At 29.2% G+C, this 18,477-nt stretch overlaps 1 protein-coding gene across 3 annotated transcripts in view; it reads left to right on the forward strand.

Moving 5' to 3' along the window:
- The first annotated feature begins 935 nt into the window (after positions 1 to 935).
- LOC127282969 (filamin-A) overlaps positions 936 to 18,477 on the forward strand; it is a 45,149-nt gene continuing 27,607 nt past the window's right edge. Inside the window, exons 1-15 of one of the 3 annotated variants that reach the window (XM_051307575.1) lie at positions 936 to 1,192; positions 3,421 to 4,034; positions 8,358 to 8,698; positions 9,862 to 9,989; positions 10,658 to 10,672; positions 11,726 to 11,864; positions 11,954 to 12,238; positions 12,325 to 12,635; positions 12,721 to 13,147; positions 13,226 to 13,441; positions 13,556 to 13,943; positions 16,462 to 16,806; positions 16,882 to 17,072; positions 17,141 to 17,560; positions 17,665 to 17,963. In XM_051307575.1, coding sequence (XP_051163532.1) covers positions 3,695 to 4,034; positions 8,358 to 8,698; positions 9,862 to 9,989; positions 10,658 to 10,672; positions 11,726 to 11,864; positions 11,954 to 12,238; positions 12,325 to 12,635; positions 12,721 to 13,147; positions 13,226 to 13,441; positions 13,556 to 13,943; positions 16,462 to 16,806; positions 16,882 to 17,072; positions 17,141 to 17,560; positions 17,665 to 17,963 — 3,845 coding nt within the window. In that variant the 5' untranslated portion in view covers positions 936 to 1,192; positions 3,421 to 3,694. Of the gene's footprint in view, positions 1,193 to 3,420; positions 4,035 to 8,357; positions 8,699 to 9,861; positions 9,990 to 10,657; positions 10,673 to 11,725; positions 11,865 to 11,953; positions 12,239 to 12,324; positions 12,636 to 12,720; positions 13,148 to 13,225; positions 13,442 to 13,555; positions 13,944 to 15,364; positions 15,938 to 16,461; positions 16,807 to 16,881; positions 17,073 to 17,140; positions 17,561 to 17,664; positions 17,964 to 18,477 lie in introns of all 3 variants that reach the window. The other 2 variants (XM_051307582.1, XM_051307576.1) reach the window with 2 other exon arrangements.

Below are 18,477 nucleotides of genomic sequence, written 5' to 3' on the forward strand. Positions count from 1 at the left end.
ATGGGGTCACTGATTATGAAGTATCTCGAAAAACGCAAACTTCGATTTGATATTTACAATTTTGTCAAATTAAAAAAAAAAAAATTCTTGCAGCGAAAATTTACAAAATTTAAAATTCTTTTTTTTAATATTGGCAAAATCACTTTTTTCAGGTTTTATTCTTCTCATAATTTTATCACACCTTTTAAGAAATAAACATTTTAAATGTTTTTCACAACAAAAAATGATCGCACAATTTTTGACCGGTGTTGTAAGTATCTGTTTAATAAAAATTCCTTTCATTTTTTTTAACAATCAATTTAGTTTTCGGGGTTTCATATTTTTCCAACAGGTTCCAAAGATGTTCATGAAAAAAATGAGGTCACGTGGAGGAGAAATGGAACATAATTTCTCCAGATTTGAATAAACAACAGAGGGAGCGTATTGCGGAATATTAGAATTGTCGCTTAGCGTTTATGAAGATTTACGACAAAGGATTAATGGAACACTGGAAAAAATATCGCTGAAGTAACAAGTGAGTATCGAAAATTATTAAATTCGCAAATATTGGAAGTCAGTGGTTCTAAAAATGGTGTAATATTTTTTGTTTCAAAAGCACATTTTTTTTTATTCTTTGAGTAATCGGAGGTTCTTCAGAATCTGAGGGAACTCAGTATATTCATTTAATTTTTTCAATGAATATAAGAGGCGTAAGCGCTTCATCAATGAACTTGAGTATATCTTAGAAAACAATAGTTTTTTTTTTTTAAGTAAAATTTTTGGTACTTCATAGATTATCTGTTTCGTTTTATCATATATATGAATAAACCCCTGCATCGTTTGTGTGCGAAGGGAAGACCATTCGTATATGTATATATATAGATTCGGACCCCCTACTCTTGTGTCTGGGGCGAAGCGCGAGGGTCCGCAAACTATTCTTGGAGAACTTCAGTCAGACCTTCTTTCGCGTTTGCAACAACATTGACGGTTTTTCTTCTTAAGTAACAACCAAACTGTATCTCAACTTCGACAATAAACGCGAGCGTTAGGGCCGGAACAGTCATTCCGATGGATGACCGGAAAATAATTTAGCGTACAGAAGTGAAAAAACATTTTTTTTTTTTTAGGTGATATTGTGTTTTAACACCAGGATTTTCATCAATTGGAATTTTACAGGAAAAAATTATTTTTATTTCAATTTTTTCAACAGGAGGTAATTTTAGTTTTCAATAGATTTCAAATTAAATTTTTCACGGAATTTTAGTTAATTTTTTTTTATAGTTAAACATTTTATAAAATTTTTATTATTTTTCACATTTTTTAATTCTTCTTCGTTTATCCCTTTTTAAATTGTTTTGAATAATAACGTTCGTTAAGGAATCCACTTAATATTATGTTGTAGATTTTTTGAAATAATATATATATTTGAGTGAGTCAGTTTTTTATTCAGTAGAGAAAAATATTTACAGTCAGACATTAAAGAAGTAAAAACTAGCTTTATCAGAATGTTAAAATGAAAAATTACTTCTATTATTATTTTTACTTTAAAAGTATTACATTATTTTTCAATTAAAATATAAATCTGCAAATCTTGTAGAAAATTAATAATTCAGCTTTAATAACAAGTTGATAAAATAAAAAATTTCCATGATAAATATTCAATCAGATCTTTAAAAAAAATCTTCCCATTTTAAAAGTGTGCTTTAAACTTTAACGAAGGTATATAGAAAGAAGCGTATTAAAAACTTTCAAAAATACTTTGGCAATCGGCCGTAACCTGAGTCATAATTCTTAAGATTCTTCCTGGATTTTAGTTCGAAGGTTACATTATTTAACAATTTAATTTGTTCTTTTGTCTTAGAGTTTTTTTTTCAAAAAAATGTCTATTTTCTATAAAGATAAGAAATATTGTTTTATTTTTCACGTTTCAATAAAAGACTGACCCTGAAAATTGATCGTATATGAAAATACTGAACTGAAAATATCTTGGCTTTCAACCGCATTTTCGCGACATTGTAAAGTTTAATTTAATTTGCCATTATTAATGATTAAATATATTATAAAAGAATAATTAATTATCTCAACAATTAGTAATAATTATTAAAATCAAGTTTGATAAAAAATTTATAGTTTGTTATTAATTTTATAAAAATTAATAGAAATTAAATTTCTGGCATATTTTTGAACGATTAAATTAAACTTGAATTATGTTTTTCAAGAATTAAATAATGTTGCTTTTTTAATTTTGAAGTGGTTATTCATTCGCATACTTTAAAGGAGTTATCACTTCAGAAATATAACCATTTTTGTACATGTAACGAAGAATGAGTCAGACAAACTCATTGAATTTTCTGTATTCAACTTCTTTAACTCTCATTGAAATCAGATCAATAGACTCAACATTTGCTAATTATAAAAAATTATTTAACTTAGTAATCAAATTTTTTTCTAATGAAAATATGTTATTTTTTTCTATTATAAAAATTCAAAAGTGTCTTATTTTTTTTACAGTTTCAAATAACAATTATTATTACTAATTGTCTTTGTAGAAAATTTAATGTCAATAGCCTTTTGTTATCCCGAACGATTATACGCACCTATTTATAATTATTTATTTATAGTCTCTTTGAAAGTACGTGAACAGTCGCGGAACTGTTTCATTGAACACGAGCGTAAACCCTGACCTAACTCAATTCGATGTAACCTTGTCACATGGCCACATTTTGTGCGTGGGTAAAGTCCTGAAAACCAAAAAAAAATTTGATTTTCAATTTTATTTTTTTCCATCGAATGTATTTAAGGTTGTTAAGGGTTAGAGAAATCAGTAAATTTTATGAAAAGTAGTGAAAAAATATCAAATTTCTCAAAAGACTACTAAAATTATAATTTTTGAATCAATTTCATCTTTTGCTTCTAAAAATTGTTTTAATTAATTGAAAATCTCTTGAAATATTTTTATTAGGATTGGGGGAAAAAATTTAAACTCTGACTGGAAATCAGGGGAAAAAATAAAATTTTTGTGGCAACCCTGTTAAATTTTAGGGATTCATTTGTGCGTAAATGAAAATTGTAATTAAATTTAACAAGTCAATATTTTCTTTTATTACTATATCGTATTTCTCTAAATTTTTATACCTGAGTAAAATATGACCCTAATTTGCACGAATTTTATTTATTACGGTTACAGGTAATCAACAAGCTGTAAAATATCTCTGGATTTAAATATTTTAGAATCATGAATCATTTGAAATCAAGGAATATTATTTCAACTGAGAGAGTGAATGACCCTTTGTAAAAATATTTAGATAGTGTGGGAGGTCGGAATTAGCCGGCTCTCTTCTATAATTTTGCAAAATCGAAATAATTTTGTTAATTATTAATGTAAAAAAAATAATTTAGTTTCTTAACTATCTTCTAATAGTGTAATTTTTGAAATTTCAGATTTAAATTGGCTCCAGCGGTTGACGAGGATCGAATTTCCAGATATAGACTCGAGGAATTAGCAACAGATTGCGCGAGCATATAGAAACAGGAGCTGAAAATTCTCCAGCTGATCTCACTGTATTGACGACTGAGTTTACTGATATTATATACACCCGGTGTTGTACCGCCGGTTGGATTCTCCGTTGAATTTGAGCCATCGAGCTATCAATCGTAAGAGGGGATATTTCACCCTCCCACTTTTTCCAGCGATTCTTCCAAGCCTTCCGATAAAATGAATGAAGAGGAGAAGTCAGTTTTGTGCGATAACCACTCGAGTGAGGAGGAAGATATGGTCGAGCGGGAATTGGCCGAAAATGCGGAGTGGAAACGAATACAGCAAAACACCTTCACCAGGTGGGCTAATGAACACCTAAAATGTGTCACTAAACATATTGGTGACCTGGAGTCAGATCTTTCGGATGGTCTTTGCCTCGTTAGTTTGATTGAAGTTCTCTCACAAAAACACCTTCCAAAACACAACAAACGACCTACCTTTCGATCTCAGAAACTGGAGAACGTTTCTGTTGCTCTCAAATTTCTCGAGGATGAGGGAATACGCATTGTAAACATTGGTGAGTCAAAATTCTCTTTCAATTTATTTATAATGTGCACGATTTTATAATTGTTCTTTATTTTATTATTTGCATCTTATTTTCTTGTTGACATAGTTTATTGAAGATTTTGAGGATTTGTTTACATAAATATGACCCTGTTAGAAAATGATACATGAGGATGATTTCATATGAAATTTATTGTTTAGTACATTTTAAATTCGGTCAAATTATATATTATCATTTTCTCTTTGTAGACAAATAGCTATGTTTTTTTTATTTTTAAAAAAATTTTCGAGTTATTGAATTTTCAAAAATTTGTTTCAATAGACTTGATAATGAAAATTTTTTTCAATTTACACTCGCGTTGCAGTGTTTTATGTAATAATTCCTAACAGCATCCGGGTATTTATTGGAGTATGATCAATATTAAATACTTTAATGATAAATTCTAATTATTAAAAAATCTTGGAAATTGTTTTCAGAATTCTCCTCTAAATCTTTACTGAATCTAGTCGCGGAAATATTGAAATAGTCATGAATCTTGTAATTTTTCCAAAATTATAGGAAAGAATAGACTCATCGACTTGCTCTGATCAGACTCCGAGTCGATACACGATTATTCCAATATTCCCGCGTGTAATTCCAGTGAAGTTTTAGGGGAGAATTCTAAAAACAATTTCCAAGAAGATTTTTTAAAGGAATCGTATTATATACATCTAGACTGATTGAATCATTAAAATATCTAAATATTGATTACATGAATTAATAGATTAATTTATTTAAAATATTAAACTGAGTTAATTTAGTAATTTATAAATGGATTTCGATTTTTAATATAAAATTGATGAGTCAACAGAATCACCTTTTGATGATGCTATTAAAGTTTGCAATGTAAGCAATACTTTTTAGAATTTCATGTACGTGGAATTTGCTTTGCAAATTTTTAACATTTTTGAGTTTTAAAAATGGTCGGAGGTAAAAAAAAAATGAAGATTATTTTTCGATTAGGATTTATTTGGATACAATTTGGTTGAAAGAAACAAAAAAAAAATTGGAGATTATTTTTCGATTAGGATTTATTAGGATTCAATTTGATGGAAAGAAACGAATAATTTGTAAATAATTTTTCAATTCTATGGAATTTCTATGGAGCAATCGCGTAGACTTCTTTCATGTGGATAGTTTTAAATTAATTTGATAAGATAATTTGACTTTATTTAATCAGCTTTCTTGTAGCAATGAACTTCGATCATTATAGATAAGGATCGCAGATATAAATTCATTTTTTTTTTTCTTTACTTAGGCACTTTTGGGTAATCTGTATACAGATACCTTAGCTTCCGCAAGCCAAGGTTATGTGGGGTCGCCTTTAAGAAATTAGTTATCAAACAAGAAAATAAAATTTTTCTTTTAATTTATTTATTTAATAATGAATTTTTTTAAACTTGATATATTTCAGATAAACCAAATTCGAGTACGCTGAATTCAATAGAGTTAGCCGTTTTTCCAATTTAGGTCCAATTTTCAAAATATTCGCCTACATTTTTTTGGTCCATTATAAAAAAAATATGTTTCTAATCAAAGAGCATTGGAAAATGTTTAATGTTGAATCGTAATTAGATTGTATAGGACAACTGATTTAAAACACTCGAGACAAATCGAAGGGGATATATAGGTTTCGAACACGTAAGGTTAGATGTCTTGGATACTGGATCTTCTCATTGTCAGTGGCATTGGGATATAAGTTTAACCTTCACTCGGTACCAAAGAAGTCCGCCCACTTTCTCTTCGTGGCATGAGAAATATATAGGAATGAATTTCGTGAAACACATCAGGGACTTCTCATTGTCATTGATATTATCAAGGAAGTTTATCCTCATTCAATGAAGTTACATCTTTTGAATTCTTGTGGTCATCACAACCGCAAAATTTATTTTATTTTATCTTCACATTTTTTCCTTCTTTTCAAACTTCCGATTTGATTCAAACTATTACACTGAGAGTCTAGACAATTTATTTTTTTAAAGAAAAATAAATTCTATTTTTCTATAAGCTAATTATAAATTGATTAGCAAAATACAATTTGTTAGAAATTTTGAGAGTCTTCGGTCACTTGAGTCTGTTGCTATAGTAGACAGAGGTTCGATTCATCATTTCGAGCTCTTTGATTCTCAGAATGAAAAAAAAAATTAGAAAGAGAGAGAGAGAGAGAAACATCAACAGTTACGAGAGGTGGTTAGTGAATAAAATTGTGAATAATTAATACCGGTATATGAATCTCTTTAAAACTGTTATTGCCCTTATGAGGTAAGCGTTTAATTATTTATGACGTCACCGTCTATTCATGTATTCAATATAATAAAGTTGTGTAAATCAGTCTTGATTCAATTTCAGAGTAAATGATCATAATCATCTTATTTTATTTCCTAAAATTTTCTTAGAGAAGAAATCTATTTTTCAAAAGTGGAATCATTCCGGTGTTTAATAATATTATAGAAAATAGAGAATTATTATTATTCTCACACAAATTTTTGCATATATAAGAGAGGTGATTTAAATAATATGAGACAGAAATCATGATTCTATAAACTCTTATTCATCATTGTATAAAATGCGTAGGTAGTTTGTAATGTGAGATGTTCTTTTGTTTCTTCCGTAAAAGATATATTCTCCCTGCGTAACGACCTGGTTTCCTGCGGCTAATTTTTAAAATCATTTACACTCAAAACCGCTAATTATATACATACAGAAAATATACATTCCTATATATATATATAGCACAAGAAATTTCTGAACATTTTCTAAAATTGTTCTGAAATCTTCAAAATTTCGTTAATTAGAATTCAATTTTAGACAAATTTTAATTTCTTCGAATTTATTAACAGAATTTCTATATTAAATAATTGTCAACTTTATTATTTGCTTGAATTTTTATTAGACGTAATTGTTTAGAAGAATTTTTATTTTATGGAAAGTATTAATTTTCCAGCCGAATTTTCATTTGTTCTAAATATATTATATTATAAAATAGAGTATGTTTATTTAAATAAGTGATAATTTTGATAAGAAACTTGTTTTTGCTTTTAGTTAGTTAGTTGAGTATACTTGCATGTTTATTTCTCAGAAATAGTTCTTAAACTTTTTATGGAAAGAAATAATTCGTTGGTACTGCTAAAATTATTTTTATGTCTTAATCAAGTTTTCCAAGTTTTTAATGTTTAGATAATTTTAATTGTAAAGAAAATAAATCAGAAATTCATCTCATAATTTAAAATAAAGAACTTTGAACTCAGTTGATCATGAACTTCCAAAATATAATGTTACAACTTTGTCATCACTTCACTATTCGTAAAATGAATTTGCCTTACGTCACTGGTATCTAAGAGTAATTGCTTAAAATAGTCGAGGATGAATCGTAATCTCGTGAGAACAGCAGGCAGTCATAGAATAATAGTGATAATAATAATAATAATAATAATAATAATAAAAATAAACTAGAAGAAACATATGCCAAAAATCGTGTTTGTTAATTAGCAATAATTTCATTTTAGAAACACGATAGATATATTTCGAAAATTAGGAGAATCAACTTGTTTCCGACGCTGTTGGCTTCTGTCTTAGATAATTCTTATTAGACAAAAAATATCTCACAATTATTTCATTTGATTATTCAAATACATACAATTAAAAATTCATCACCTGAGTTAAATCGTATCCGCAAATCCGTTAGTAAGATTTTTTTTTCCAGTACAGAATCCTTTATTATGATTCATACGGATATTTATGAACAGCTGAGTAAGAAAACATTTCTTATTTCTTACGAGTTATCTCTTATAAATAAAAAAAATCTCTAAATAACATAGAGTTGACATCAAAATATTTGATCTCAATTTTTTTTTGCTCTAAAGAACAATTTACTAAATGTTAATAAAAATAGAATTATTATCGAATTTTAAAGTAATAAAGTCTTGTAGTATATATTTAATTAATTCAGAGGAATATTTCTAAAAATAAATTATTGATCATATAAGGGAGTATGTATATTCTATTATTTTATTATTTTTTGAGGATTTATTTATAGCAAAATTTTTCTAGTTTTTATTTTTGTTTTGTGAAACTTCTATATCACTTTGTAAGACTGTGTGATAAATTCAGAGCATCGCTGAACTATTTTTCGTCTCTACCTTAACTCCCACGCAAGGTGAACAGAAGATTCCACTTCTCTCTGTTGTCTTTATATTTATTGAATAATAATAGAAAAAAAACCTGGGTTCATTTTGAATAACGTATTTTTTTTAGTAATAAAAATTGTTAAATTATTTGCGTAATTTTCTTTTACAGATTCTTCTGACATTGTAGACTGTAAATTAAAATTGATTCTGGGCCTAATATGGACTCTCATTCTACATTATTCGATATCGATGCCAATGTGGGATGGAGAAGACAAGGAAAGTCCAGGCAAGGGAGCTACACCAAAACAAAGACTGTTGAACTGGATCCAATCGAAAATTCCCGTTGATAATTTCACATCAGATTGGATTGATGGTCGTGCTGTCGGTGCCTTAGTTGATGCTGTTGCACCGGGTTTGTGCCCAGATTGGGAAGATTGGAATCCCGAAGATGCGTTGCAGAATGCATCAGAAGCCATGGGTCTTGCTGACGATTGGCTTAATATCCCTCAGGTTTGGTTTTTATATTATAAAAAAAAAACTTAATTTATATTCTCTTTTTTATTATTTCTATTTATTTCGTTTATTAAATATTTTTATTTTTCATTTTATTTTTAAATGTTGACCTTTTCAATAAAAGGATTTCTGTTGACTGTTTGTAAGCAAAACACGTTAAATTATCTTACGATGCAAATGCAAGTATCGCAGCTGATAACTGCATTTGTATAGTCGTTAACAATATTTCCATTATGTATTAACTGTTGATAAAAATAACTCTGATACAAATTGAATTATTATTTAATTAATTTTTTTCACTTCAAGGTTTTTGATTTAATTTTCGAATCTTGAAAATATTAATGAATTTAGTGAAATAAATTTCTGTTTTCTTGAATTTATGTTATTCTATTTTAATAACGCATTTGTGAATTAAATGTGAAAGGTCCAAGAGTAGTTTATAATGTAATCATTAAATGGTAAAATTTGTGCTTTAAATCCTGCCAAGTTAGTTATTTATGAATCCTGAGGCGATTTAGGGTTTAGATGGAATTTAAATTACAGGCCGAAAGATCTCTTTTTGCCTTCAACCCTAAAATATGATTTGCTCCAATATCTTTGATAATATTCATTTTAAAAACTCTTTTATTAACTGCTTCGTTCTTAAATTAAAATCTTATTCTCTTTATTTATATTTATGTTCCATTGTGAAAATAATTTTAAAAAATTATTGTTTATTATTAATTTTGGAAGTTATTAGTTTTTCTATATTTAATTTTTATTTTTATAATTTCTCTAACAAGTTACTAACAACCAAGTCACTTACCAAGTCAAGTATTACGTCAAGACCAATAATGTATGTGATTTGTATTCAATATAGGAAGCTTAACGCAAAAGTTCTTGAGGCTCTGCATAAATTTGATAAAAGAAATTATTTCAAAGACTTATATATCTGGAAAATAAATTCTGAAATAATAATTTTGTAATGTGTATCAACAAGCATTATAATTTATTGTAGAAAATAAGAAAGAAATATTTTTATTTTAAAAGTTGCTTTATATTAAAGAAACGAAGTATTTTTTAATTTAGAAATGAAGTTTGTTTTTAATTTTTTTATGAATATATAGTCTCTGGTTAAATATATATATAATTTCTTTTACATTGATATTTTTTTTTTACAGTTAATAAAACCCGAGGAGATGGTCAATCCAAAAATCGATGAAATGTCAATGATGACATACCTCTCGCAGTATCCAAATGCAAAATTGAAGCCCGGGGCGCCTCTAAGACCTCGCACAAATCCAAACAGGTCAGTCACTAAGTCCAAGAGTTTTTAAAATAAATTTACATATTGCATCTTTCAATACAGACGGTGTAGAAGAATTTTAAATACATATATATTTATGCAAACTTTGAATTCCTGAATTGACATTTCGTCTCAGAAATTAAATATTTCGCAACTTTCAAATATTTTAAAATTATTTTTACAATATTAGAATAAAATTTGCAATTTTTTTAAATTAGAAATGAAATGATTTTTATTTAAATAATAAAAATCATAACTTTTATTTAAAATTAAAGTTTTCTAATTTGAAATTTTTTTTTAATATAAAAAACCTAAAAAAATTAGTTTTAATTTTTTTTAGCATTTGATTTTTTTAAAAACTGAATTACTATTTATTTTTTAAACATTGTCATCACTATAGTTACTTCTTGTGAAAAAATATTTTCACGTTAGTGTTAACGTCAAATAATTAACGATGATTTAGATTTATTAACTCATAATGTAATAAACATGCTTCTACAACGTCTTAATTCCTATTTCAGTATTGAAACTTTATAAGTTATGAACTCAACGTATAATGAATAACATTTAAAAAATGTTAAAAGATTGTTAATATGTTTATGACATTTTTACTTAACCAAAAAAAAAAGTGTATAAATAATTATTAAATGTTTTCCATTTCTCGGTTGCAGCATTCCCCCGCCACGGTAAGTCGCGTAGATTAATATTTGGCGGTGGTTTTTTTTTTTGCTGATTAATTTTTGAAGATTGAATAGCTATTTATTTTAAAATATTATTTTCGCTCCAATCTTATAAAAAGAATATTTTTTTTTGTTTTTGTTTTATATCGATGTATTATTATTACTATTATTATGCATCTATGGTATAATTTATTTAATTCAATTATTAAAATTGAAATCTTTAACGTAATTATTTAGAATTTTCATTTATCGTGATTTGTCGAAAATTTTTGAATTTTTTTTTTGCGCATATTTATTTTTCTTTTTTAAATAACTTCGATTTTTTTGCTTGTGTGAATAATTATTAATATATTTTCTATTCGACTCATCAGTCGTAAATTTGTTATTCACATAAAATTATATTTTATAAATAAAAACAAGTTTGATATTTGATATTTCTTAATAATGTATGTGAGTGTTTTGAAAAGGGGAACATTCTCCAAAGAGTGATGCTAAATTTAACCCTTTTTTGGGTTAATTAACCCTAAAAACAACTGTTTTTTATAATTAAAAAACAGCTGTAACAAATTTTTTATCACATATTATTTTTTTCTGCTTCCATTGAACTTGATCTCAGAAATAATGCTAAAGGTTAGTGTATAACAATTTGAGTAACTTGAAAAATAAATCCACTTTTCTATAAAATCTCACTCTAGCATGTCTTTTTGAAAATCTTCATCATTTATGATTATAAATTTTTTTTTATTAATGTATTATTGATTTACTTATTATGAATATTCCCCTTGTAATTTTTCGTTATATAGATAATTTTACAAAAATTGTTTTTCTGTATAATTTTGTAATTTTTAAATTTTCATTAGCTTAGGAATTTAATTTAATTTAAAAATATAATATTTTGTTGACAATTATTATTTTTGTATGATGAGGCAAATTCTATATTATAATGCTATGTGTAGTGCTTATAATTGATTGGCATTTTAATTTTTTTGTATATTTTATCTGCTGAAAAAAAGATCGTTTGTTATATTAAATATTAATATTAAATATTTGTTTATTTAGAGTCCGCGCTTATGGACCAGGAATTGAACCTACAGGTCCAATTATTGGAGCACCAGCTAATTTCACCGTTGAAACTTTTTCTGCGGGCAAGGGAAAAGTCGACGTCTTTGTTGAAGATCCAAAAGGCGAGAAGCTACCGGTATGTATTTACTATTTTATTTTGATTAATTTAAATTTATTTTTGATAAACTTGGGAAATATTTTAAATTTATTTATACTAATTTTTAGGTGAACATTAGATTCAATCAAGACAGAAATCTTACATATTCGGTTTCTTATACACCAAAAGTCGAAGGACCACACAAGGTAAAGGTTCTCTTTGCCGGAAGGGAGATTCCAAAAAGTCCGTACACTGTTATGGTCGAAGGACATGCAGGAGATCCCAGTAAAGTTACAGCTAGTGGTCCTGGCCTTCAACCAGTTGGAAACGTAATAAACAGACCTACGTTCTTTGATGTATTCACTAAGGATGCCGGTAGAGGTGTTCCAGAAGTCGTTGTTCTTGATCCACTGGTATTAGAATTTTTTCACTACATTCGATTTATTTATAAAATTATTTATAAAGAATATTGTACAGATTTAATTCTTTTTTTTTTTAGAAAAATATGATTCCAGTAAAATTACGACAAACATCTCCAGATATTTGGAGGTGTGAATATGTTTCACCTGTTCTTGGTCTTCATTCTGTAAATATCTTCTTTGCCGGTAAACTTATTCCCGACAGTCCAATGGGAGTTAATTTTTCACCAGTCTCCGATGCAAAGAAATGCAGAGCTTATGGCCGAGGACTTTTGCCTAACGGAGTGCGAGTCAAAGATGACGCAGATTTCACTATCACAACAAAGGACGCCGGAGAAGGAGTGCCGGAAGTACGAGTAATAGGTCCCGGCGGTGTAAACCTACCTGCACAGTGAGTATTGTCAAAAAAAAAAAAAATTCAATTATTTTATTTTTTTCAATTGTCAATGTCAATGAAACTATTGAAATGATTTTAGACTAACAAAAGTAGATGCCACAACGTACAAATGTGTCTATAATCCTGTGAAGGACGGACGACACGTGGTGATGGTGACATATGGAGGAAAAGAAATTCGAAAATCTCCATTTGAAGTTAATGTCGGACCCTATAAGCAATCAAATATCAGAGTTTTTGGACCTGGTTTGTACGGAGGTGTAGTTGGACATCCAGCGAAATTTACAGTCGATACAAATGGAGAAACTGGAGCACTTGGATTTTCTATTGAGGGTCCCTCTAAGGCGAAAATTGATTGTTTCGATAATGGTGATGGCACGGCAGACGTCACATATTATCCAACGGCCGCAGGACCTTATGCAGTACATATTCTTTGCGATGGAGAAGATATTCCTAAATCACCCTATATTGCCAACATCATTCCAAAAGCTGACTATGATCCTGATAAGGTATGTATCAAATGTAAACTGTAAAGATTTAATTTTTAACTTGTCAATGATTTAAATCTTAAATTTTTTTTTACTCAGGTTGAAGTTCATGGACCTGGAATCCAACCGGAGGGAGTATCATCGAATAAACCAACTAATTTCACAATTGATACTAAAAAAGCTGGTAAAGCACCACTAGAAGTTAAAATTCAAGATGGTCTTGGACGCGAGGTTCCATTAAAAATTGATGATAAACGAGATGGTACTTATCAGTGTCATTATACGCCGACTTCCGGTTCACAGCATGTTGTCATGGTATGAAAAATGAAGCAAAATGATTTTTAAAAAATAGATATAAAAATAGATGTATAGAAAAAAATAGAAAAATGAAGAGTACTTGAAAAAGTTGATAGTAAAAATTTTTTACAGGTGAATTATGGAGGAGTTGCTGTTAAAAAATCTCCATACAGAGTGAAAGTAGCCGCTCCATTAAATCCTGCTCTGGTAGCAGCTTTTGGTCCAGGATTGGAAAAGAATGTAAAATCCAACACACCAACACATTTCAATGTTAATTGCCGTGAAGCAGGACCTGGAGCCTTAGAGGTTACTCTGAAAAATCCAGAAGGACGAGATCTTCCTATCTCCTTAACTGATAACGAGGATGGAACTTATGTCGTAGACTATTGTCCACCAACACCTGGACCTTACACCGTGAATTTAAATTATGGAGGACTTAAAGTACCAAATACTCCATTAAAAGTTGATGTTCAGCCAGCATTAGATGTCTCGAAAGTTAAAGTAGATGGCCTTTCTCCAAGTGAGTTTCTTTTATATATTATTATACATATATATCTAAAACAAATTTTTATATCTGATTTCCTTTTAACGGAAAATTATTATGGGATTAAATTAATATATTAATTAATTAATTAATAATTAATCAATAATTAATTATATATTAATTATATATCATTTTTTTATTGAAAATCATTTTATTTAGTATCTCAGATTTTTGTTTAGTTGGCATAAAATTAAAAGTGAGTTGCATTCAAGATATCACACAGCAAAATTTCATTGGAATTTATTTTTAGATCGTGTACGAAATTTTTTTTGTTCCTTGTTTCAAAATGACAGAGTTAAATAAGAGATATTAAAATATCTAAAGAAAGTTACGCTGAATTTAGGTTAAAAAATTTTCTTTTTTTTAAACGTTAATACTAAGTAAATATTCATTATATCATTAAATTCACTAATTAGTACTGCTTCGATTTTACATTTTACGATTTTGTGTATTGTCAATTAGTCTAAAAATTCATTAGCATGGGCACTACTAAATAATAATAATTATAATTTTTTAAAAAGTAAAAAAATGAACTTGCTGAATACTCAAAAATATTGATTTGTGATAATCGTTTTATTTTCGAAGTGCGTAACCCAAGCTTACGCTTTAAAAAAAAAAACAGTTATTTCTCTCCCTTGCTTTTCTCTAAATAATTTTTTTACGTTTGAGCAAAATAAAATGTTAACGAGAGGTTATTAAATATTTAATAGTAATATATTATAAATAATTATTCAAATTCTGTCAAGTTAATATTATAGTATATTTGGAAAAGTTTTTAAAAATTTAATATAATTTCGTCAAAATTACACACTAGAGATATAAAATGCGTAAATAGATTTGTTTATAAATAGTATGTATTTTATATATCTAGAGTAATAAAGTTGGCAAACGGTAAACAATAAACTACGTTGTATACTACTGGACCATGCATCATTCGTTCATCACACTTAGATTATGTTTATATTATTGATTAATGATGAATAGAGGAAGAAATTTAGAAAATTTGATTAACAAAAGCGTTCATTAAAGAGAAAATTAATTCTCTGCCTGTACTAACGACTGTTATGGTATAATAGTATTCAATCAATTAAATGAAAAATTATTATAAAGTTAAATTTAAAATTCCAAAATTGCCGTTAATACTAAATGGTGTGGCTCAGAATCAACTGATTCATTGAAATGAGTTACATTTACATTTAAATAGATAATTAATTTTTAGAGAACAGAGTAGTTTGTTATTTTATTTATTTTTATAAATCAGATATCCTATAAAATGAATTTCGCGTGGTATTTGTCCCCCTTGTTCGATAATCGGAATTGAAGCATTCCCCGAACGCAGGTAGGCAATGCTTGGTCCAGTATCATACGACTGTGGTGAATACGATACACTCGCACAGCCGCACCGGTCAACAGCCTGCAGCAATTCCGAGTGATAACTCCACCGGAGGTGGCAAGGCTAGCGGACTTTCAAGTAGCAATCACTTCGCCATCGGGATATCAGGTGAAGGCTCATGTGATGCCGAGTCACGACGGTTATCTCGTCAACTTCACACCAACTGAATTAGGCGAATATCTTTTGGGTATAAGTTTTGGAGGCGAACCAGTTTCCAGTTATCCTCATCGAATGATCTGTATCCATGGAAGTGATCCCAGCAAGGTTCGAGCTTCTGGTCCTGGACTTTCGCAGGGATTGGTGAATCAACATGCTCAATTTATGATCGATACACGAGGATCAGGACAAGGTGGTCTTGGCGTGACGGTTGAGGGTCCTTGTGAAGCTGCGATTAATTGCAGAGATAATGGAGATGGCACATGTTCAGTCGCCTATTTTCCCACTGAACCTGGAGATTATAGTATCAATATTGTCTTCAATGAACAACATATTCCTGGCTCACCGTTCCAGGCTATCATCTTTCCGGATACGGATCTCTCTAAGATCAAGATCTCCGGCAATGGAATACAGGCTCACGGTTAGCAGCCGATCTTCTCTTGACTCTAGGAGACCTCTCTTTTTTGCCACGAACTAATTTTGCATGCCAGAGTGTTTAAAAATACCAAGAAAAAAATTACTTGGCTGCAGAATCCCGCATTTCGAATAATTGCATGAGGTTTTAGTTAAATTAATCTTACCTGTAATTCTTGAAAGTATTTCAAGTTTAAAGTTTATAAATCTGAATAGAAATATTTTTTTAAACATTTCTAACAATATTTGTTTTGGAATATTTGTAAAAAAATTTCAAGAACTTTAAACGAGCTTATGAGGAATTTTGCAAAAAAAGAAATGTTTGTGTGTGTGTGTAATGAATATGTGTTCTTGTTTAAAAAAATTCGTCGCTTTAAAACGGATAGTGAATAACTAGTACAATATTTAATTCTATCTTGTTCTTTTTGATTATCTGAAAAGCAGAGAAAAAATATTAAAATAAAAGTTCTCAGAATATATGTAAATCTTAAAATTGAGAAATTTATTTGAATCTTTACTTCTCTTTTGCAGATCTCAATATTAATCAACCAACGGAATTTACAATTGACGCAAGAGCTGTTCCGAAAGTAAAGAATGATGAAGTGAAAATTTCTTGTTCTATCAACAATCCAAGTGGTGGAATAACAGAAAAGGTGATTACACCCAAAGTTGATGGAACATATAGAGTCGAATACACTCCTTTTGAAGAAGGACCACACACGATTGATATTCTTTATAATAATATTCCTGTTCCTGGATCACCATTTTCAGTGAACGTCAAAAAAACCACTGATGCCGGACGGTGTCGTGCTTTCGGACCTGGACTCCAAAAAGGCGTCGTTAACAAACCAAATCACTTTACTGTTGAAACAAAAGGTTCATTACTGATATTACCTTTAAAAAACATTCTATTATTAGAGATTTTTATTTTTTTTTAAATATATTTTACAGAGGCCGGTACAGGAGGTCTTGGACTTTTAATAGAAGGTCCAAGTGAAGCGATTGTGAAATGTAAAGATAACTATGATGGATCTTGTAGCGTTGAATACGAACCTAGTGAACCAGGAGATTACGACGTTAGTATTAAATTTGCCGATAAGCATATACCCGGATCTCCATTCAAAGTTCCAATAGAATCACAGGTAAAATTCAATATTGTTTTAGGAATAAAATAGTAAGAATTAAAAATAAAATAATTTCTTTTCTCTAGTCAATTGCAAAGGATGTGACAGCTCATGGACCTGGAATTGAACCAAACAAAGTAAGAGAAGGAGTTCCAGCGAAATTTATTGTCGATACTTCGAAAGCACCCCCTGCACAATTGGACGTGAAAGTTAAAACTGATAGAGGACAGATTGGAAAACCAGAAATCAAAAGTCGTGGAGGTGGAATATACGAGGTGACTTATCAGCCATCACAAGCTGGCAGTAATGTACAAGTCGATGTCAATTATGGAGGAGAAAGTATTAAAGGAAGTCCTTACAAAGTCAATGTTAATACATCTTGTGAGCCCAGCAAAGTTGTTCTCTCTGGACCAGGAGTGTCTCCAGTTTGCACTGCCTCCTTTCCTACTGATTTTATTGTTGATACATCCAACGCTGGATATGGAGATCTAGAAGTTCAAGTTCTTGTAAGTTTTTATCATTATTATGTGCTAGTAAAAAAATTATTTATAGAAAGATTTACTATCTTTATTTTTCTTTTTGAAAATACTACTTTCCCATTACTTCGTAGGGACCCGATCAAGTTCCTCGACGAGTTGGAATTCAAGAACTTGACAATGGAAAGTACAAGGCTACTTATTTGCCTGATGACTGTGGAAGGTACAAGATCAACGTCAAGTACGGAGGACAGGAAGTTCCAGGAAGTCCAGTCAATGTACAAAGTGTATCAACTGGCAAAGCAGATCAATGTAAAATTAAGGAGGGAGTTCAACAAAACTTGGCTCAAGGGGAGGAATACTGTATCACTGTTGACACTGAAAATGCTGGACGTGGTGCTGTAACTTGTCGCATACGTTCTACTTCCGGGAGGTGAGATTATTCATTATTCCAATTTTACATTTCCATTAAATTTTGGAAATTACAAACTTTCCGAGAATTATTTTTGTTTTTTCTACGAATTTTTTGACAATCTTTTAAAAAATTCTTTGGGACTATATATAGTTCTGAGAATATATTTTTTTTTGTGATTCCGATTTATGTAACAGTTTGAATTAAAAAAAAAAATTTAAAGGATATAGAATATAGAGATAAAAATAATAGAAGTAAAATGATGATAGACGTTTACAAGCAATGACAGTAATTAGCCGTATATCTATTACTCTCATCGATTGTTTCATATGTCTTGAGAATATTCTTGTCAAAGGGAGAACTCTACTTATTGCTTGGCAATAGAAAGACAGCTGCCACTCTTGAAAGACATATATTTCAGCTAGAATGTCAGTTGCTACTAATTTATTATATCACCCATGTAGTTTGTCACGGATAACAAAGTTCAAATTAACGATTTAAGTCTCTTTAAGTCACTTCGGCAAAGATAAACACG

This window comes from Leptopilina boulardi, unplaced genomic scaffold (genome assembly GCF_019393585.1).
Source record: "Leptopilina boulardi isolate dan_hultmark-lab unplaced genomic scaffold, ZJU_Lbou_2.1 LbouV2_303, whole genome shotgun sequence".
In the NCBI taxonomy this organism is placed as follows: domain Eukaryota; kingdom Metazoa; phylum Arthropoda; class Insecta; order Hymenoptera; family Figitidae; genus Leptopilina; species Leptopilina boulardi.